Raw genomic sequence first — 23774 nt, 5'->3', positions numbered from 1 at the left:
GTCCCCCAGTAGTCATGTGACTCCACCTGTGGTGTTCTCTTCCTCTTGTCTTAGCCAGCACTTTTTTAGTGCATTATTCCTAAAAGCAGTACTATCTTAACCAGCAAGTGTAGTGAATTCTTCCTAAGAACAGTGCCATAGGTCAATTATTCAGTTGATCAGTTTATCTCTGTTTGTAACAGACTTATGGGTGTTTGGGTGGTAGACATTAAACTAAAAGGTTCACACAGAAGTAAATCAGTTTTCTTGAGCTTGCGTGTCTTGTGTGGTTAATGTTAGGCTAATACATAACTTGGCAGCGTATACAGCCTGGGACCTTAAAAGCTCAAAGTGCAGTTCTGTTTACAATATTTTAAAGTAATTGACCACAAGATTGCTAAATACATTCCATTTAATCACAGTTACACCAAACACCGATATATCTTGTGTTTCCCATTACATTTAGAGGCATTTACATAAGTTATCATTGTGTTTGGCATACTCTGCTGGGAGCCACTTAATTTTCTCAAGAATTTAATGGGCCACTGATTTTCTAATAATATCTCACAGAGGAGAGTCTGGTTAACGTTGGCTGTGTTCCAAATGTATTATTTTACATGACAGAAAATATTGCAAATAATAAAGGATTAGTCTTATCTTGCAGTCCCTGATCATTTTGATCAAATGATGGTGGAATTTCACAGCAGTCACAGAGTAGGATAACACAGAACATTTGTCTTGAAATATTCCTCAACTAGTTCAGATGCTACTGCCTATATGTAGACCTGCAACAGTGTCGCTCAAATGTGCTTTTCACTGATCCTCAGCTACAAGGAATAATTGTGTGAAATAGAATGAAGTGGATCTAGGCTACTTTAGCCTCAGCTTTAGATGTGACCATATACATTATTGTGGAGATAATACAAATGTATGACAACAATGATGGTGATTAAGGATAAATATGCAAACATCTGAGTAATTATTATTTCTTTCTCATGATGGGGACAAATGATGATGGGAGTTTTTCTGGTGATAGGATTTTTCTAGTTGCATGTTAACGTTTGTAGTAATCTATGTAGAGATACAGAAGTGTCGGTCTTGACAACTACATGTCGTAGTCTGTTGCCTTGTGAGAACCGAGAAGCTATACAATTCTGTGATTCCCACTCACAGAAATGAGTTTTCCTTCAGGGCAAATCCTGTTTTTGGTGGTGAGCTTTGACCACATCATTATAAAGGCCTGCCAATGGTTCTTCAGGGTCTCAGGGCATGTTGGCCTCACACGGACAACATCAACCAAGAGCCTTTATGATTTCTCCAGCCATTTACTCGCCGTAATGGCCTGTGGGCAGCTGCTTTATTCATGACTCCAGAGCGAAATGCAAGTCAGCCAAAAACACACAAAATGATTACAAGCCAATTGTAATGCCCCTCTGACCTGTCGTTATGAGACGTGGTTGTAGCACCACATGTGATACTTCACTGGTCCACTGAGAGCTACAGTCTGTGTATGTGGCTGGAAAACCTAAGAGTGAAATTAGAAAGGACATTAGCTGTTGTTGTTATTTCCCAGAATGCTCTGCGAGTTGAAGTGCCTGTGCCCAGCCTTCGTTCTCTTATCCAACGAACGTGGATCTGTGCCAGTGAACTTAACCAAAATGATCCTGCCTGGCCGCCTGTGTTTCCTGCGATAATGTTTCTGATGTATGCCATGATTAGTGCACTGCAATCTGTGATAATGTGTTGTTTTGTCAGCAAAGTCAAGAATCCTGTCCTTAAGTTGACCTGTGGAACAGAAAGTGTAGTACTGCAGTTTGTAGAGATGGATACTGCTGTGCTGGGTACTTTTGGTCTGGTGGTGGAGTGCTTCTATTTAGCGCTGCTTCAAGAAGAGGGAAGCAATGTTTATATGATGTGGCTATTCTGCCATAGCGTGTAAATATAGCATGTAATAACTTAGCAATTTGTATTATAGTTTTGTATTTCATTCATTACTGATGATTACGATTAAGATTGCAGGATAATAGCATTCATTAATTATAACTGTAATCCATGAGTTCATAGGTTTTGGCTGGATGTAGTTTATTATGACTGTTGTGTAGTAGCATATTTGTTGTTATTTATTATTAAAATGACTACAACTATAGATGAATATCTGACAGTGGCAATGAATGCCATGAGTGCCCGGCACCCTATCGTATGATGTTACTGCACTCAAGGCTTATGCAAGTTCTTCCACTTCCCTGAAATCCTCCCATAAAGATGAAGCAGAGATCCCAGGAATTACCTCTGACTTAAAGGAATTATCCGGAGTAAAATGCACTTCAGATCAATTTACGGATGATTGGGAGTACATACGTTGAGTTGACACCCAAATCATGTCATTCGGATGTGTTTTGAGAAAGTTCGATGTTACCGTTTTTAGTCAAAACTCGTTAGCCTGGACGTGACGCAGGCATGTCATTTCGCCGCTACAAAACGCTATTTTTATACCTCTTCTACAGTTCCAAACAACATTACACTTACGTGGTAGTGAGTAGAGGGTCCCTAAAGCCAAACCGAAGTATCCCGAGGTCTTTATGTGGTCGGATAGAGAGTCCAGAATGAATTTCATCAAGCCAGTACCTTTCCGGAAATGTTGCAATCTTTGCTGCCATCTTCATACTATGTTAAAAAAAAAAAAAAAACGGCGACGAAATTGTGAATTTTCAGAGCGTGTTACTCCACACTCGGCAATCGACTCCTACGGACTTTCCCCTAAGGATGCCAGCTGCAGCAGCAACATTTCCGGAAAGGTACTGGCTTGATGAGATTCATTCTGGACTCTCTATCCGACCACATAAAGACCTCGGGATACTTCGGTTTGGCTTTAGGGACCCTCTACTCACTACCACGTAAGTGTAATGTTGTTTGGAACTGTAGAAGAGGTATAAAAATAGCGTTTTGTAGCGGCGAAATGACATGCCCGCGTCACGTCCAGGCTAACGAGTTTTGACTAAAAACGGTAACATCGAACTTTCTCAAAACACATCCGAATGACATGATTTGGGTGTCAACTCAACGTATGTACTCCCAATCATCCGTAAATTGATCTGAAGTGCATTTTACTCCGGATAATTCCTTTAAGTCTGCTCTTAGCTCCCATTCGCACTTACTGTTTGCACTGCACCTAAAAGAGAAACACTTTGTAGTATAGCCTCTCATTGCAGTTAAAGATGATATGACTACTGTATCTGTTGTGATGCTGAGAGCTGATAGATGCTCTCTGAGCAGATGATCTGATTTCAGACTCTGTGTCATTGCTCAGCTCTCTCTTGCCTGGCAGTATGTTGTCTGTATTCTCTGTCTCTGTCTCTCTCTATCTCTCTCTCTCTCTCTGTCTCTCTCTTTCTTTCTCTCTCTCTTTCTCTCTCTCTCTCTCTTTCTCTCTCACTCTGTCTCTCTCTGTTGCTCTCACGCTTCCGGGCTTTCTCAGCATTTCATTCATGCATCTGCCTGACCGCCCCCACCCCACCTCTCGCTCTGTTTCTCCCTCCCGTGCTGGGTAGTGCTCTCTCACAAGCTTCTATTCTCCATCTTTGCTTCTCTCTGCTCCCCACTTCTGCCTCCCTATTCCGTGCTCTCTCTCTCTCTCTCTACCCTCTCATTATTCTATTCCCTGATCTGTTTCTTGTCTCGTTGCTCCTTTCATCCTCTTTTCTCTCCTTCTCCCTCTCTCTCTCTCTTGCTCTCTCTCTCCTCCCTTCTCCCCCTCTCTGTGCTCTCTCTCTCTCTTTCTCTCTCTCCCTGCTCCCTCTTTGTCTCCCTCCCTCCTCCCTCCCTGTGTGGCTGCTGGTGGGGGTGGCGTGAGGCTGAAGATGCCCTTGCGCGTGGCAGCAGCGGAGCGCGGTGCCGATGGAGGGGCTAGGATGGCCGCAGGGAAGAAGGGCACTGGGTGCGGTGACTGTCCCCCGTCTGACTCCTGCTCCTGCTGCTCCTGTCTTTTTCAGGGCATCACCGCCGCCTCCTCCACCTCCACCTCCTCCTCCTCCTCCTCCAACGCTGCCCCAGGCTGGACGCGCGGCTCCCCCCACCCTCCAGCAGCAGCACCACCTCCTCCTCCTCCTCCTCCTCCTCCAGCCACCTCCATCACCACCACCACCACCACCACCACCACCACCTCCGCCACCTCCTCCTCTCCACCCTGTGTCCAGCAGAAACCACTCCTCTCCGGGGTGCCCACCTCCATCTTCTCCTTCACCCACCACAAGTGCCCCACCTCCATCGACCACCGGGCCAAGAGCCAGAACTTGGACCCCGGACAGCTCCAGGAGGTCAAAGAGGTAGGGTGGAACCGGACAGGGGTTTGCAGGGTGGGGTGCTCAGAGGGGAAAACCCCACTTGGTTTGGATGTAGAGACGGGGCACCTGCTAAAGGCCTGCCGTGTTACTGGTATCATATAGTGTGCAGAGGGAGTGGAGTGAGTGGAAACAAAAGATAAGTTAAAACAAAGGTGGATGAGTGTAGGCTGCTTGCTTGCATAAAATCTACCAAGAGCTGGAACACTTCTGGTAGAATCAGTACATTTGCAGGGTCATTTTGGAAAGTAAAAGCACCTTTTCTTCACTCTTTCAAGGTCAGTCTTGGTGATGGTTTGATATGCAGTGTTTGTTTTGTCTAATCTTTGCACTTTGCCTGGTCTTGCTCAGTGCTGTGCTGTTGTTATTCTCTGGGGCTGGCTGGTCTCTAACCGTTGTGTCAGCATCCCTGAAGAGACAGTTCAGCACTAGAGGTTTATCATCGCCCGTTTGACATTGTCAGAGCACTGCACTGAGGCTAGAGCATCTTTAGATGGGCACTTTATTTGTCAACGTTTATGTAGTGGCAAAAGCAACTTTGTAAAGTTATATCTTAAAGGAAAAGAATCGGTTTTACCTAGCTCGAGGGGGGCATGAACATGGGGGTTCACAAACATGCCCCCATGGTGTAGCGCTTTAGCTGCCTGGCTGCTTTAGCTGCTGGCTGCAGCAACTCGAGCTAGGTAAAACCGATTGTTTTCATTTTTTCCACAGTACTCAGTGACCTTGAGAAATGGAGATCTATGTGAAAAATGGTGAAAAAGTTAATGGACTTTTTATTTTCATGCTTGATAGTGGCCCAAGTTCAAACATATTGTGTACTTAAAGGTGCTCTAAGCAATGTTATGAGGTTTCTAAGCTAAAACATTTTTTGTAACATACAGCAAAAACCTCACCATCAGCTAGCTGCCTGTACCCTGAATACACAGTAAAAAAAACACGGTCTCTGTGGACAGCCCAAAAACTAAACTTGGACCAGCCTGGACCATAAAAACTAGGGATGTCAATCGATTAAAAAAAATAATCTAATTAATTACATACTCTTTGATTAATTAATCTAAATTAATCGCATATATAATTTTTGCTGTGAAAGTATTTTAAATATTTAAATTCAAATGAATCATTGAATAATCGGCATTAGTGACATTAAAGTTCAAAAACTCTTTTATTATTATTTTCACTGTAATATTATTTTCACTGTAATAATTGCCATAATAATCTATGATATGACCTAATATGCTGAGGAAATACATTCAAAGTGCTTCAAATTCAAATAAATTCAAAATAAAGTGCTTCGGGAAGAAGTTTTTTTTACATACAAGGCATTTTAGGCCACAGATATAACCTAGGGGACACAATGAAAATAAATTAATACTCCCCTCAATGTCAACACTTATTTCTTTGCATTGATGTGCGACTATAGAGTTGATGAACTCCGGTGATATGCAAATTCCTTGCTGCAGACATTGCAGAGGACTTTATTTTCAACACTTTATTTTTTATCAACACCATCAGGCCGTTTTTTAAAAGTAAATGTTCCAATCAATGATCCAAGCAGCACGTTTTATTCTCTCTCCTTCATTTTACAGTCTAATTTTTACTGATTAGAATGGCTCGGGGTCAAAGGTCATACGGAATCGATTAATCTGCACAAATTTTTTTAATCAGTTATTTTTTCTCAAATTAATTAATCGAAATTAATCAGTTATTTTGACAGCCCTAATAAAAACATAACAAACTGTTCCAGGCAATCACCGACGAGATGCGCGTTTAGGAGAGTTTCAATTGCACTAGGGGGGGGGGGGGGGGGGGGTAGCTTTCTGTTTTGTTTGAACGTCAGCAGAAGTGACGTTACCCAACATCGCTTAGAGCACCTTTAACCTTGTCCTTATAGGGGTCCAAGCAGCACATGATATTTATTTATTTTGAAAAATTAAGTGCAATTAACTTATTGTATTAGTATATTGTTGCAAGGTGTACATGAGTTATTGGTTGTGGTGTATGCTTAGCCATTCATAACAGTATGTACTTTCATGAGAAGCACATAGGATTATTTACTGCTTTCTAAGTACTCTTCTATGAGGACACTAGGATGCTTAAATATGTATCCTTAGATATGTTTTTGTCTTGATTGACTTCTCTGTTCCTGGGCTCTGAAGCAGTTTCCTCTCCACTGATGTTTGACTTGTGAGGACATGTTTCTCTCCAGTGAAAAGTTATTCTTTCATTCACCAGCAAACCCGAAGTGACAGACAGTAATTGAAGACCCCAGAGTCTTAGAAATAAGTCCTGCTTCAGTATTTTATGAGGAACCAAAACGGCTGAAATTATTCAGGAGCCTCTTCAAAAAATGACTCATCTTACTCCTGTGAGAATGAATTATTTATTAGAGTTATGCTCCATGCCAACAGATGTTCTTACATAAAGCATGGTATCACCAGAAATGCTGGTAGGAGTATTAAAGCAACACCAAAGAACTTTCCCTCTGTCGCACGCACGCTATTTGTTTATCCAGCACCGGCTTTACAAATAACAATGTCCACAGACAAGGTAGAATATGTTGCATGATTTATGAAAGTACAATGTATTGCGACATCAAACGCAAGTCAAATTTGTAGTTTCTTATGTCTCATTCCATCGAACTACAGATCCGCTACCCGATCTGGCAAACTTACATAGTGCGGTTATAGCCGATAGAGGGCTGCGAAGCGAATGCAGAAGTGCCGTTCACCCTGTTACAAGTTGATGAACCACTGAAACGATTTTGGAAACATTATTTTAAGGTACAAAAAACTCTTTTGTGTTGCTTTAAGAGGAATCCTCAATGAAGGGAACACATCTACCTGAAGTGGTTTATGAGAAAGAGAATACTTGTCTCTCCAGCCTATATTGATCTACTTTGAGATACAGACTCACAAGACCTGGTAGTGGGCCTCAGTTGTGTTTCCAAGACAAAATAAATGACCCAGAAGGGCAGAATGTGGTAATTTCCAGAGATGTACAAAACCGCCTAAAAAAACTATGATTCTACCCTTTGTCACTGACAGTTGATCACACAGTCAATCTATTGGTACCAAAATAATCTACTAGGCCTCTGCTTTCAAAAGCGGTCAAGCACTTGAATATAAGTCAAAGTATGTGGAAAGTATCTTCCTGAGATACTGGTTGAGGGCTGGAGAGCTGTTTAGAGATTTGATGGTCTGCAGTATTTGCTGTTGAGAAAGCGGGAGGTTTTTGTTCTAATTGCTCTCAATCTTCTCCCTGATGGGAGGATGGAGAAAAGGGAGTTGGCAGGGTGAGTCTCATCTTGTAGGATCTTTAGGCCTTTCCGATGGATACGGGCCTCGTAGATCACACAAATGGGGGAGAGTTTACAGCCAATAATTTTTGAGCTGACGATGATTATGATGGTTTATTAATTGCGATAATATAATCGTATGGTAATGGTATCATAAAGTAAGGCCGTAACCCACTGCTGTGATCACAATAACAAATAGTGCAACATAAGTTTTCTAAATCGATGATTTGCAAACCCGGACAGCAGAACAGTGTCAAATCAACGTTTATTGTTGATCAGATTAATCACTTTCCATCAAAATTCTAAATTGACGGCATGAGTGGTGGTTGGACTCTCAAAGTAGAGCGTCCAAAAGGCCTTTTGGTGTTTTAAGCCCCCAACGTTGTCTTCCAGGCAGCGCTGCATGGAAGGCACTAGGGTTAGGCAAAGGTTAGGGTTAAGGTTAAGGTTAGGGTTAGCTGCCTTGAAGTCGACGGTGGGGGCTTAAAACCCCATTGAGTGTCTCGGAAGGGTTCCCTTGGTAAAGATGGGCTAAAGGACTGTAGACTAACGGAAATGTAGGCTGCAAAACATCAAGTCATATTCATGCACATGCCACTAAGCTATAACCTATTATGATAGGCTACTGAAAGACATTAAAGGGAATGAGTTAATGTAGCTCTACTGTTCTAAAATGTACCAGCAATGTAGGTAGTATAGCCTACAGGAATGAAATATTTCCAGCAACAGTTTATTGTTCATTTTGTGTTGTCTCTGTTGTACTGGTATAAATTACAATAAGGTCTACAACAATCTAGGTAATTTAGCTCTTTACACATAGGCTACAGTAATTTGGTGCTGCTATCAATTGAGCATTGTATACCTAGTTTAAATGTATTGAAATGTACTGAAAAGGTGGCTACCATGGCTACCACCCGAGCCCGACAGAAATCAGCCTGAGCTCGAGCCCGAGACTGACAGCTTTTTAAAAGCCTGAACCCGTTTACAGCCCGACATTATTCAAATGTCCGTGCGCACGCAGCTCTTTTGCCTTTTGTCAAGAATGAGTCATTTATACATTTTTTAACATCATTTATTCATGACTAACATAGGCTAGGCCACTTGGAAGCTGGAACAAAGAAATAAAATAGCCTACAGAAATTAAGCCCGAACCCGTCGGGTCCCGTCGGGTTCGGGCAAACATCTTCAGCTCTAGTGAGGCCTACATGTATCCAATTTCAGTGCTCCACGACACTTGGTTGAATCTATATGCATATTTAAGGGTAATGCAAGGATTTTGTATTTAATTAGGTGTGCCCGACCGATTTGAGGGTCGCTTGGGCCAAATATGTCATGGCCGTTTTTTTGTCCCAGTCCGTTCCTGTCTGAGATGTGGCATACTGTATGTACTGATGGTTTCCTGAAAAAAACTTTTTTGTCAGTTTCAAAGACAACCTGCAGCTGCAACTCCTGGGTCCAATGGTTGCAATCTCAACCCACTTCAAATCCACTGCCTCTGATTTATGATCTAGTCTCTCTCTCTCTCTCTCTCTCTGTCGACAGACTTTGATGTTAAGCCTGAATACGGCCTCCCCCTGACACATCCACAAATGTGTGGCTGAGTGTTAGCTATTCAGAGATGTGACAGGACCCCACAGGGACCAGGAGTGCCGTGTGTGTGTGTGTGTGTGTGTGTGTGTGTGTGTGTGTGTGTGTGTGTGTGTGTGTGCGCGTGTGCGCGTGTGCGTGCGTGTGTGTGTGTGTGTGTGTGTGTGCACGTCCTCTCTAAAAGGAAAAGCAAATCTGGAGTAAGACCCTGGACAGCTCCTCTCCTGCCTGGCTGAGATAGCGGCCTGTGTGTGTCAGAGCAAAGACTGGTTTAGCTTCAGCTAGCGGCTTTGAAGTCGTGATTTGCCGTCTGGTTGGAGGCACTATAATGTTAATGTTTTTTACCTACTTACCACTGCCCAGGTGCATATTTATAGAAGCACTTTAAGTGGAGAGTGTCATTTTTATTCCCCACTGGAGGTTGCATGCGCCATGTTGTATATTGGGATTAAGAACACTACAGTAGATAGATAGATAGATACTTTTGATATTGATCCCCAGGGGAAAATCAAGGTCTCAGTAGCATACAGACAACACACACACATTCACTAACAGCAGAAAAAGTAATTAAAAGTATATAATATAAAAACTCAACTAAGCAATAAGGACAGTAGAAGATAAAGAATATACTAAATATACTAAAATACAAATTATACTAACTAACACTTAATCTAAATCAATTCTAAAAACAGTATCCACATAGTGGTGATTAATCAATCAAGAGGCGCTTGCAGTGACTGAGGCAGGGACTGAGCCTGTGATTCTCTGTGCATAGTTACAGTAGGTAAGGTAAGGTGCTCTGTGTGAGTGAGTGTCACGGTGATAGTGCAATGGTGATAGTGGTCATGGTGATAGTGGAAATGAGTAAGTCCAACAGTGCAACAGTGCAAGAATAAAGTCTATATATCTATATGTCTATATATATATAACTATTTTAAGAAAAGGTATAAGTGTGGCCACAGTTCGGCTGTGGCATGGAGGGAGGGGTTATGCATATGTGCTAATGTGCTAATATAGCACGCAAACAGTGAGGCAGAAAGACAGTAGTAAAAAGTGGCTAGTGGACAGACAGTATCCAAACATGGAGGGGGTGAAGAGATGACTTCCTCAGTCTGTCTGTTGTGCAAGGCAGTGAGCGAAGTCTCCAGCTGATCAGGCTCTTCTGCTTTACAATAGTGCTGTGGAGTGGATGACACTTATTGTCCAAGATGTTGATCAGTTTGTTCAGGGTCCTTTTGTCAGATATTGAAGTGATGCACTCCAGTTCAGCTCCCACTACAGAGCCAGCTTTCCTTACCAGCCTGTCAAGTCGCCCCACATCCTTCTTCTTTGTGCTTCCTCCCCAGCATACCACTGCATAAAAGAGGACGCTGGCAACAACAGACTGGTAGAACATCCTGAGGAGCTTGCTGCACACATTGAAGGACCGCAGCCTCCTCAGGAAGTACAGCCTGCTCTGCCCTTTCTTGTAGAGTGCATCAGTGTTGGCTGACCAGTCCAGTTTATTGTCCAGGTGGAGACCCAGATACTTGTAGGTGCTAACCACCTCCACATTGACCCCATCAATGGGGACTGGTAGCAGAGTGGGTTTAGACCTGCGGAAATCCACCACCATCTCCTTGGTCTTTGAAGTGTTGAGTTGAAGATGATTGAGTTTGCACCATTGCACAAAGTCCTCCACCAGGCTCCTGTACTTCTCCTCCTGCCCGTTCCTGATACACCCCACAATTGCAGTATCGTCAGAAAACTTCTGCATGTGGCATGACTTGGTGTTGTAGCAGAAGTCAGATGTGTACAGGGTGAACAGGACTGGAGAGAGCACAGTTCCCTGTGGTGCTGCTGATCACAGTGTCAGAGAGACAGTTCTTCAGTCTGACGAACTGTGGTCGTTCAGTCAGGTAATCTGTAATCCAGGTTACCAGGTGAGCGTCCACACCCATCTGCAAGAGCTTGTCTCCCAGTCTGAGGGGTTGGATGGTGTTAAAAGCACTTGAGAAATCAAAGAACATGATTCTCACAGCACTTTTCCCCTTGTCTAGGTGAGAATGTGTCCTGTATAGAAGATAAGTGATGGCATCGTCCACGCCCACTTTCTCCTGGTATGCAAACTGTAACGGGTCTAGTGCATGGCGTACCTGGGGTCTGAGCATACCTAAGACCAATCGCTCCATTGTTTTCATCACATGTGATGTAAGAGCGACAGGTCTGTAGTCATTAATCTCACTAGGGTGTGGCTTCTTAGGGACAGGGGTGAGACATGATGTCTTCCACAGTGTTGGAACTTGTCCAAGGCGTAGGCTCAAATTGAAGATGTGCTTCAGTGGCTCCCCCAGTTCAGCAGCACAGGCCTTGAGTAGCCTTGGACACAGTCTGTCAGGCCCCGCTGCTTTATTGATGCGCAGTTTCTTTAGTTGGGCTCTCACTTGATCTGTTGTGATGATGGGGGGTGTAAGGGGAGGGGAGGGGTGCATCTGGGATCTGTGTGTCTGATGGCTGTTGACTGAGGTCGTTGTCACCTCATTGTTCGTGATCGCCATGTGGGGGAGGGGTGCAATATCCAGTGATGGTGGGGATACGATAGCCTGTGATGATGGAGGTGAGTGTTGCACTGGTATTGAGGGGGTGTGGGGGTGGGGGCTGGGGGATGACCACCTCCTTGATGTCCCTGTCAAGGCTGCCAGAGTCGTGGACACCTCAACAGGCACAGGCAAGGAGGTGTCAGGCAGGGGCAGGGCGTGAGGTGATGGTGGCTTAGGTCGTTGGGTGTCACCGGGATGCAGAGCTGGAGAGACTGGGAGGCTGGGAGGTGGGGGTAGGGCAGGCATGCAAACAAGTCAGCTGGGGGTGTGTGTCGGTTTCTTTCCCACTTGGTGACTGAATTTTCATTTTCATTTCTGAGTGAATCCTCCAGCTGCGATTTAGCTATAACAGGGAGACGTTTGGGCGCTGTAATTGTGTGAAGGATTCTCAGTAGTTATTAGCAGCTAAAAGGCCTGAGATAGCAGAACGGCATCCAGGCTGCCAAGTTTTTAGAGCGAGAAAATAGTTTTTTTTTTTTTTTTAGATGGATCCTTCATGGTGTCATGGGAATCCTCTGATGAGGTCCTTTCTACTAAGCTCTTCTGAAGATGATGTGGCTATCGTTTCCACGTGAGAAGAACTCATTCTGGACCAGCCCCTGAAAAACCTTCTTGCCTTGTAGAGCCAACACATGAGGAACTATTTCTGAGCCATACTCTGGCCCAGAAAAGCCAGATGAGTACGAACCGCCTCAGAAAATCTGTTAATGAAAATGGCCGAGGGCACTATCTCAGCTTACAACTTACACGTGAGGGCTCCACACGGACTTCCTCTCTTTTCTTCTGGCTTGACCTCCTCACCCTCACGGCTCTTCACTGTATCAGTCTCATGACCGCAAGGGCAGTGGCAGGGTTTAGACAGGACAGGGAAGGGGGTGGGGCAGAGAGGAGAGAGTGGGCTGAGCTGAAGGGTATCCTTTTACAGGCCTCAGCCCATGAGCCAGGGGGGCCTTGGAGACCAGCGGGCGCTTGCCTACGTAAGCAAAATAAGAGAGACACAAGTTGACAGCAGTAGGCAGGCCAGATATGAGTCTATAAATACAGATAGAGAAAGAGAGGGAGAGAGAAAGAGAGGGGGGGGAGAGAGAACAGAACAGAAAATGGTGCACTTTCTCTCTCTGCTGACTCCTCAGGTACAAAGCCAAACAAAAGCCTCTTAATGTGAGCTGAGCTCAGTGGGGAACTGTGCTGGTGTGACCAGCTAGAATAAAAGGCCACAGAACAGATTCGCATATGCAGCCGAGAGATAGACAGAAACACAGAGAGGGAAAGAGGGAGGAAGAGAGAGAGAGAGAGAAGAGAGAGAAGGCCCCTAGTCCTAAAGACACCAGACCACGCTCTCTCGTTATCAACAGTGGTGCACAAACAGTGCACACTCTGAGGCAAATCTCCCTAGAATGACACTTTGAGATGAGAGACACTCACCACAGGCAGTCGAGCACAGAATCCCATTCACAAAAACAGCATCATTGAGCTTGTTGTTGTTTTCGCCGACGGACCGTGTCTAGTTGTCAGAGTAATGACCTGCGATGTGGATGTGAGCGATTGAGATGTGGGGAGGAGCGCGCCAGCTCTGGTTCGCTGTGCAGGTCGGCATGATTGACACCTCTTGCCTCTCTCATTGCAACTACAGAGGCACGGCTTGATTTTATGCCTCTTAGAAGAAGAAAAGGAAGAGGAAAAATGGAGACGTGGAGAGAGGGAGCGAGGGAGAGAGGGAAGGAGGGAAGGACAGAGGGAGAGGGGGGAACAAAAAGAAGCATATCAATTTTGCATGAAGGTTGGGATATGAGCATGGCAGCAGCTCGAAGCGAAGGAGAAATCAGTGGTCATGTCTGAGCGAACACCCTGCCCTGCTGTGGCACATAATAGCAGAGATCCGAGAGTCGGAGCGGCCGGCGGGCGAAAGCCGGAGCCTGCGGTGACCTGCCTGTACGGCTGCATTATTCAGAGCCCAATGTCAGAGCCGGTCACTCCACGTCCACCGCATGCAGCATATCAATCAGGTTAACTCAGCTGAACTGATTTATTGCTGATTCAGTTATTACAATGAGAATGTTGATCGTTTAAAACGATTTTGTATTTGGGATTTGCTATGTTGTCCATGATATACTGCTAGATGTACTCCCCATGATGAGCAATTTGTCACATTGACATATTAATGATATAGTTGATACACCTTTAGCTATGTGTTGTAGGATAGGCAGTTCACATGTCGAATGAGAACAAGCATGGCAGTAGGCAGAGTTCAGAGTGTAGTTGAAAAACTCAATTAAAGTATGTGATAGTTTTAAGTCTATATTATCTTCCTTCTATTGTACCTTAAATCCTAAATGTTGTCTGTCAGATTAAAACCTGTCTGTCCGCCTGTCTCTCTATCTAAATGTCTCTAACTGTCTATCTGCTGGCAGGGCAAGGTTAGATCCTGAAAGTAATTGTGGTGAATAATTACTTAATATTAATCTTAGACTGGCGAACTTCAGGAAAAACTCAGGAATCAGGTTTATTCTGTTACAAGTAGAGAGAGTACAAAAAAAAGGTCCATGGTCTATGTAGGCCTAGCCCAGGCCTGAAAGGCCTAGGTTGGCCTGTAGCCAACCTCTCCTCTCTTCCGCTCTACATCCTTAGTCCAAGTCTAAAAATCCCAAATCTGACAAACCTTGCAGTTTAGTTACTTTTAAATGCTTTAAACAAAGAAGAAAATGGCGCCAAAAACAAGCCCACTTGGTTGGCTCTCCACTTGGTATCAGACACACCTACTCACACCCACTTCACATCTATCAATTCTTATCAGAATAGCATGAGGAGAGATATCATATATATCAGAAATATCACTTATAGAATGTTCCAAACATTCTCACAATCAAATCATTACAATCCTTGTACTGAGACTATCAGAATGATACCAAACACGAATACATTTACATTTCATGACACATGGATACATTATATTAAGGTAATATACTTTGTCCTGTGTAACTGATAGGCCTTGAACCAGCACATTAGCATTTGATTGGGGGAGGGGAGGGTGTCTTTGTTTAAAACCAAGAAGGCTTACATGGCTAACTAAAAGTAGTCTTGAAGTTAAATTATTATCCATTTAAACCATAAATTTATTGCTATCAATCCAAAGCATAGATATAAAATATGGGGGGTGGGGGGTTGTAACCCCGCCAACAATCAAAACTGGCCACTGCAACCCCCCTATAATCATCATCATCATGATGAATGAAACTGTTATAGAGTGTGATGGAGTGAGGGACTCAATCCTCCCAATGTCCAACTCAAAAGTTTTGCCTTTGATCTGAAGGTTAAATCTCACATTTGATTCCATGGCGGCTGCCTCTCTCCTTTGATTAAAGAGCAAAGTGCTGAAATTTTACCTGTCAGTCACAGACACTAAGGGTGCCTGTGTGGTCCCGGAAGTGTGACCCTGGGGGCTCTAACGTCTTACACACCACCTTGCCACCGCTAATGCAATGGGCATATGGGCCTGAGTGACATGGAGCAGCACTGCTGTAATAGTGTTGTTATGGAATTGAGTGAAGAGGGCCTAGAGGGAGAAGAGAGAGAGAGAGAGAGAGAGATTGATTGGGGGGGGGGGGGTCAAATCAGCCCCAGGAGCAGTAATTAAATTCTGCTCTTTCACGCTTCGTACCACTTCTCCCTCTCTTTCCCACTGTTGCATTGTGGGAAAGATGGAGTGAGTCACTGGAGGACTCCCTCTCTGTATTCCACTGAATATGCATAGTTAAGGATCATCTGAGAAGCTCTGGAGTCTCTCAGTAACATGACTGACAGACAGAGTCACAGCTATCATGGAGGTTTGCTGCAAATAGTCCCTCAATTTGACAATCAGCTTTGTCTTCTGGCAATGAGCAAGCAGGGATTTACCTCATACATAAAGACAAGCCTATACTCGCTTACGTGCAAATGCACAATGTAAATGCATATACATAGACACGCAGACACACAAACACACACACCCACACACACCCCCTCAATATGACCGAGACAACTAGCTCCGGTGTGCCAGCACTGCACACACATTTTTCCATCTAAACAGATAGACACTCTTTGTGGTCCTTCCAGTAAATCAGTGTTCTGGCTGGACTCCAAATGCTTCCTGGCTATGAGTGCAGCATTTAGTGTTTCTCAGGAAGAGGTCTCCTTCACAGGATTAGTCAGTGCACAGCCCACGGTCAGAGGTTCTGATGGAACGGAACAGATGCTAAGGCCACTAGTTCCACTATTAACACTGCACATGTATGTCAGGTAATTTGTTTCAGTTGAATTTTGTTTTGAAGACAGCAATAATTGGGCTTTTAGCAGTTCTTCCCATAAGTACTGTGAGTCAGTACTTCATTCAGTGACTATGTAGAACTTTCATAGAGCCAAGTAACCATATCTGATATTCCCATGTTCTCAATATCTACTCCCTGGTTCTTCCCCTTTCATCACACTTACTGTTTCTCTCTGATTGGCTTTTTTATCCTTCATCACACTAACTGTTCCTCTCTGATTGGCTCTTCCTCCTTCATCACACTAACTGTTCCTCTCTGATTGACTCTTCCTCATTCATCACACTAACTGTTCCTCTCTGATTGGCTTTTCCTCTTTCATCACACTTACTGTTCCTCTCTGATTGACTCTTCCTCCTTCATCACACTAACTGTCCCTCTCTGATTGGTTCTCTCTCCCTCCTCACACTAACTGTTCCTCTCTGATCGGCTCTTCCTCCCTCATCACACTAACTGTTCCTCTCTGATTGACTCTTCCTCCCTCATCACACTTATTCTTTTTCTCTGATTGGTTCTTCCACCCTTACCATACTGTTTCTGTCCGATTGGTTGTCATCAGACATCACCCATAGTCATCATGTGTCCCCCCTCCCCCTGTGTGTCCCAGGTGATGTCCAAGGCGGAGGACCAGCAGAAGAACCTGGTCCACAACATCGAGTCTCTGCCGAGCCGCGGACCCATGTCCTCACTGGACCAGGACTTCCTGCTGCTGAAGGCCACCTCGGCGGCCACGCTAAGCTGCCTGGGGGAGTGCCTCAACATCCTGCAGCACAATGTCTCACAGGCCGCCCAGCACCTGGCCCACAACCAGGTCCCGAGCCACAACCACAATCATAATCAGAACCAGAACCAGAACCAGAGCCTGCCTGCAGGTGAGCATGAAAGACTGTTCATGAAGCGGCCATGACACTCAACACCATGAATAAAGAAGGATGAGAACAATAGTGAGGAGGAGATTGAGAAGAAGATTCAGAGGGAATTAAATGGAAGTTCCGGAGTTAAAACAACCTGAGGTCTATTTGTGGTTGATAACGGGTTACACACATCAAAATTTACTTCTGATTCGGTAGTGTCAAATCAGTCGGCGCGTTGGACTTCTTCCAGCGCTGTGCAAATCTGACTAGACGTGATGCATGTTCGTATTCTAAGATTCAGCCCGATCTGTGCAGCGCTGCAAGACCGAACTCACCCACTGATTTGACGCTACCGGAACACAGTCAGGCAATGTGTCCTTCCTTCAGAAAAAGGCCTTGTCATAACCTGTCTATACACTTTACAAGTTTACGATACTTTGGTTTGTCTGTCAGGACATGCTACCACCGAATTGCCAGGACTTTTACAGGCTTTTCCCAAATCACGGAAGTAACGTCGACGCAGCGTATAGTAGCAGATAGTAGGAGATAGTAGCATCCATCAGGCAAGTGTACTTACAAACTTTTCAATGCCTCGTTTTATGAGTAAAGAACATAGTTGTACTACTGTAGAAGTTTCGTACCATTCAGGGCATTATTAGTGGGGTAATTTACGAGATGCTAGGTTGGTTCCATTACGCCTGCAGAAAGTAATTCGTTTCTGTGAGAGCTACTCGACCAGGGTTCGACCAAGGGAAAACAGGTTCTGGGAGGGTGTTTGACTCGGGTCATGGTGCAAAGGACCCTAGGGTGAAGTTACTCCGAACCATCGCTTTAAGTGTGAAATTGAAAAAGAAGAGATGAAAAGAGAAGAGGACTGAGGACTGACGATATTAAGAAACAGACATGGATGAGATAAAATGAACTGAAAACGAATCGATGATTGTTAGGGCAGTGGGGATGACCCCTAGTGTGATGAAGACTGTGATGCTACTGATAGAATTGGCTGTGAGCAGCAGAAGTGGCGTCATCATCTTCATCTTTAGTAGCATCATCTTAACCCAGAGGACAATCCATATTTTGGATTGCATGCATATGTCATCATTTTCATTTAGGATAATCTCTCTCTCTCTCTCTCTCTCTCTCTCTCTCTTTCTTTCTCTCTCTCTCTCTCTCTCTCTCTCTCTCTCTGTGTGTGTGTGTGTGTGTGTGTGATGTGTGTCTAAGTGTCTGTGTGTATATGAGAGAGGGAGAGAGATAGAGAGTGTGTGTATATGTGTATATTAATGGATGTATGTGTGTGTTAAGTCTCCTTTCTGAGTGCCCGTGAGGGTGTGTTTGTGTGGTTGGACCCAGACACTCATTATGTAATTCCATCTCCAGACGGCGTCTCTGGGTGGAGCGGTGGCAAGACGGCCCCCGCCGATCAGAAGCGAAGCAGCAGCTCGACAGCGATCTCCTCCCCCGGCATGACCCACCTCCGCTCCCCCTCCCCCCGCAACAAGGACCCACTGCAGACCTCCGAGGTAAATGAGAGAGAGAAAAAAAGAGGGGAGAAGAGAGAGGTTTGAGGAGTGAGAATTCTTTACAATGCTACACCCTTACAACACATAATGCAGCACAGAATATGCAACACATACAATCAGAATCAGAATAAAAAAAGCTTTATTGGCTAGGTTTGCGTAAACAAACGAGGAATTTGACTCCGGTTGATCTTTGCTCTCAAAGTACATCACTCATAGCCTGACGAGCTAGACCCACATCAAGATGTAGGGTCTGGGAACTTACCATTGGCAGTGCTCAATCTGAGGGGCGGGGTAAACGCTTGTCTTTCAAATTTTCTCAGCACGCAATAGGATAGCGCTACAACTCATGAGTTGCATGCATTTTCCCACCAGCAGAGCTAGTTGGCTAGTTGATCAAACTTTTGCTAATTTAAAAAAAGCTTAACTCGAGTCACGATTCAAAGACCGCTGTTCGCCAGCAGCAGCATCCATCTTCTTTGTTTTCAAGTAGCAGGAAATTCATGCATAACCGTCGCCGACTCTATACATAATGTGATTGGCCTTATAGAAGTTTTCATTTTTCCAGCTCACAAGCCAACGGAGAGTTGCTAGACTACCCTGTCTGCAAATTACATTTGCTGCCGCTAGGGTGTGTCTAGATTTCTAGGCTACAACACTCACTTAACATATAAGAATAAAAATAAAAAAAACATAAAAGAGTAAGAACAGAACAGTAAGAATAGAATGAAGAGTAGTAGAATATGGAGGTAGTACAAACCCAATGCATCAAATACTAGGCTACTACTTCCTATCCATTGGAAATACTTCTTCCTACAATCCAATCAGTAGCCTATTCAAGACGTCATGCTCTGGACATTACGCTATTCCCACTCCCCTAGACAATCAAATTTTCTAAGTAGGAAGGAAAAGAGCGAGCGAGAGAGAGAGAGAGAGAGAGAGAGAGAGAGACAGCAAGAAAGAGAGAAAGCAAGCTCTTTTAGTTTTTCTCTAGCTTCCCACAGTAAATCACCTCCTGCCTGATGCATTATTAATGATGTTGCTCCTTGTGTTTATTTCCCTCTGCTCTGTTTTGCTTGTCAGAGGCTCAAGGGCGTAGGTTTGGTCTGAGCTTTGGTGGGGACACTACCCACTAATTCCCCCGAAAAAAAAAAAGGAAAAGCCACTCAACTCTTTCACCAGCCACTATAGATATATAAAATGATTAAAATGTGCTACTGTCCAACTTGATCTATACTGTGTAGCACATAATCTGATTTTAATATGTATACATATGTAGGCTATATTTAACATTTATTTTCTATTTGGTCTGTTATGAAATCATGCATTGACCCATTTAAGCAGAATAATTATTAAATCTCTTGAAGTGAATTTTTCTCGCGAACTGTTTATCACAGCAAATAGTGGCTATAGCACCGTTTAAAAGCTGAGAAAAGGCTCTTTCATGTGACACATGTGTGATGAGTAGCCTACTCGAGGAGTTCAACAGAGAAGAATGGATGAATTTGGACGCACTTCATATGCCTTGTAGTGAAGTGAAGCTGAAGCGCAGCGTCTCCTGCGTCTCACTGGTAGTTATTATAGGTAACTTCAAATCAGCGCGATTTACCCTTATAGGCTACTGCAAATTACACGATCTGTACGAGATGATCCGCAGCAAAGTGAGAAAGTATTTAACTCTTTGTAGCGCATGTGAGCGCTTCCCCCCCCACTTCAACCTGAATATTGGTGGGGACATTTCAGTCGTAATCTGACATTGGTGTGGACACGTCCGTCCCCACGCAAATCTACGCCCCTGCAGAGGCTAGTCTCTGCTGAATTCGTGTAGAATTGTCCTTGAATTCATTCAGGCAATGCACTTGCCATCTGTAAGGGGACCATAGAGGGCTTATTATGGGGAAAGTAGAAGTTTGAAAAATAATTGAAATATGCCCTCAAAGGCTGACAGGTCTTTGAAGACTCTAGACTCAGGTTTCTCTTTCTTTTTTTATTTCATTCATGCATCTGCCTTTTTTTGTACTATTGTCTTCAGCTGGCAAACTTCCACTTTCATTGTTCTGGGGAGAGAAGAGAACTAATTGGGTGTGCTTTAGTTTCCTCTGTTCTGCCTCTCTGTTCTCTGCTCCCTCTTTCTCTCTGTTCTCTCTCCCTCCCTCTCTCTCTCTCTCGCTTCTAACTGAGGATCCCCCTCACTACATGAACTATTGCAGGATGAGTCATCACTCTCACTCTCTCGGAAACTTTCTCTTCCAGACTCTGTTTCATCTCTTCTTTTTTCTCTCTCTCTCTCCCCAACACCGTGGCTCCTCTTCACTGGAGCTTCACTTTGCTGTCTGTTTGAAGGGAACTAATTGGCACAGTGCCATTTCCACATTGCTGTTATTCAGGGAAAAAACCTGTCCTCGCACAGGGTTTGCCAAAACTGGGTTTCAATGAAGGTGACAGTTTAGTGCCATTGCCTCCATTTCAAAGCCAATGGCTTATCGGTGACAATCGGCTCTGGTACCATTTATCCTCTGCCCCTTAATAGTCTTTAAAATGAGGGTGGAGACTGATGTCACGTCTCTAAAAGGCCACAATTTATCATTGTTTCTGCACAGCATATGCAGGCATGTTACTGTTATACTACTTGCACATGCATGCATGTTAGCGTGAGACATGCTGCCACTTATAAATAGGCTACATGTAGAATGCTTGTGTGGTTGACCAATGAATCCATTTTATCTGTTGCATTCTAAGTCGGAGTCGGAGTAGACACTGCACATTTGATCATTAGCCGTTAGCCATGCAGGCTGATGGTAGTGATTCTGTGGGGCGGGGTTGGGGAGGACGGTGAAATATGCTGATGTGCCAGAGCGCTCATGGCAGTGCCGCTCCGATGAAATGAGCCCCATCAATCTGAGCCTAGCCTCGGCACGTGAGAGATGGATGAGAGGGAGAGAGGGATATAGAGGGTGAGAGGGATAGAAAAGGAGAGAATGGTAGAGAGTCTGGGATAGTAAGGGGGAGTACTAGAGAGTTAGAGAAAGAGAGAGAGAGAGAAAGGAAGAAAAGGAAGATAGAGAGAAATTAGAATGATAGAGGGAGAGGCTGGCCACTGGGGTTCATACATACAGCTTGCTGCACCCTGCTGGATTTGATGGAGTTACTGGAGTTAGGAGGGGGCAATCTGTCACAGCGGTGTCTGGATAGCACCACCAGGAGATGGCAGTTAATGTGGCCTTTGGAACCTGTCAGGTGGTTGCATTATCAGTATACAGACATACCCTAAAATATAGATAAATAGCATGCAATTGTGTGTTGACAGTGCTTTTCACTATTACAATATATGTGCGAAGTTGCATTGGAGTCTATTGTGTGGGATGAGAAGTACTTGTTGGACTTTCGCAAAAAAAGCTATTAGAGTCCATGAATACTCTGGCATATGATATAGTGAGAAGTATCATCTCCTTACAAAGCTATGCAAATTGCCCCTCATTGGCATTGTAATGGATTCCAATGTCATCTAGCTGTTCATCTCCATTCATTAGCTGGAGAGCCTCTGGTAGTTAATGGGACTCATTTAGGTGACGTGGGCCTGTCATCCATCACTAATATATATGCGCATGTAGCTTCTATCGCAAAATCATGTCGGTTTATGCTTTACAACATTAGGAAGATCAGACCTTATCTGACACAAGATTCCACACAACTTCTTGTTCAAACCATGATCATCTCCAAGCTGGACTATTGTAATTCACTATTAGCTGGCTTACCCGCTTGTGTAATAAGATCATTACAGTTGATTCAGAATGCTGGAGCACGCCTGGTCTTCAATCAGCCAAAGAGGACACATGTAACTCCTCTCCTAGTTACTCTCCATTGGCTCCCTATAGTAGCCAGAATTAAATTTAAATCTCTCACTTTGGCCTATAGGACACTGACTGGATCTGCTCCTAGTTATTTTAATTCAATAATCAAGGCATACATCCCCAACCGCCCACTGCGGTCTTCTGATGAGCGTCTGTTATGTCAACCAGTCATAAACACTAGGTCTAATTCAAGACTCTTTTCCTCAGTGGTTCCATGCTGGTGGAATGAATTGCCCAGTGCTCTCTGTTCCTGTGGTAGTTTTGGGTCGTTTAAGAGGGGTTTAAAGACATTCCTGTTCAACATGCACTTAGTTCTTTAAGCGCTTCTTATGCGTTATGGTTTGTATAATATTGTTTTATTTCCATTAGGCTGTTGATTAATTTGACATTATTGTTTATTATTGATATTCTCCTTAATATAGTCTTACCATGTCATTGTTTTTTATATTATTGATTGAATGGACACTATTGTTTATGATTGCTTTTCCCCTCATTTTCATTGCTTATTTTATTAGGCTATTGATTGAATTGACATTGTTGTTTATTATTGCTATTCTCCTTATTATAGTTTGACCAACATTCTAATCTGTTCCCTGTTATATTTTAAATATTATGTTGTTTTTTGTATTTGTGTGTCGCTTTGGACAAAGGCGTCTGCAAAGTCCCATAACCATAACCATAATAACCATAACCATAATAACCATAACCATATAATGAGTCATATCAGGGCTTGATTCTTTTATGCCAGCCACACTCTACAGAGATGTTGTTAGGCAAACTGATTATCAACGCTGATGATCAATTTGCAAATAATTTCTCCTTTATCATATGTATTAGCAGATGTGTTTATTCATAACTCTTACAGTCACGGTACATAATGAGAACAGCTGGCTTCTCAACACAGGTTCTCCAGCTCCTATAAGTAGATTCTACCAATAATCTTATGGTTCATGATGACAACCGCTGGGTTCTCAACACAGGTTCTCGAAATCCTACAAGTAGATTCTACTAATACTGTAATATCACGGTTCATGATGAGAACCGCTGGGTTCTCAACACAGGTTCTCCAGCTCCTACAAGTAAATTCTACTAATAATCTCTGTTGCATGTTTTCAGTGGTGACAAGCCCATGAAACCTGACTTAACCTTAATCTGGATAGATTCTCTTGGAACTCTTGGTAGATTAGGATACATGCTTTAACTGTTCTGTGATCTGCGTTAGCAGCCACAAACATCATTCAGCATGTTTAGTCGTATAAAAAGCACAATAAACACAGGAAGCAGTGGAGCGGGTGAATCCAGTGATCCATCTGCCGGGTGGCGTGTAATGTTTGGCCGTGGGTTAGGAGGCCATAAAACTCAGTGTAAAACAGATGAAAGGCTCATAAATCTTTACAAAAAACATAATGCTTTATCATTGTAGGCCAGGAGCCTCAACAGAGTATATGTGTTTCTCTCTCTATCTCTC

General features: G+C 43.8%; 1 protein-coding gene across 1 annotated transcript in view; it reads left to right on the top strand.

The window, feature by feature from the left end:
• osbpl10b (oxysterol binding protein-like 10b) overlaps positions 1-23774 on the top strand; it is a 66890-nt gene that overhangs the window by 9960 nt on the left and 33156 nt on the right. Inside the window, exons 4-5 of the mRNA XM_076280277.1 lie at positions 16689-16953; positions 18316-18458. Of these exons, the coding sequence (XP_076136392.1) occupies positions 16689-16953; positions 18316-18458 (408 nt within the window). The remainder of the gene's footprint in view (positions 1-16688; positions 16954-18315; positions 18459-23774) is intronic.

This window comes from Alosa pseudoharengus, unplaced genomic scaffold (genome assembly GCF_046254945.1).
Source record: "Alosa pseudoharengus isolate Yale_2024_CS ecotype anadromous, Long Island Sound unplaced genomic scaffold, YU_APseudo_1.1 YU_APseudo_1.1_scf_12, whole genome shotgun sequence".
NCBI classification, from domain to species: Eukaryota; Metazoa; Chordata; class Actinopteri; order Clupeiformes; family Clupeidae; genus Alosa; species Alosa pseudoharengus.
This window is presented reverse-complemented; position numbering and strand designations above follow the sequence as displayed.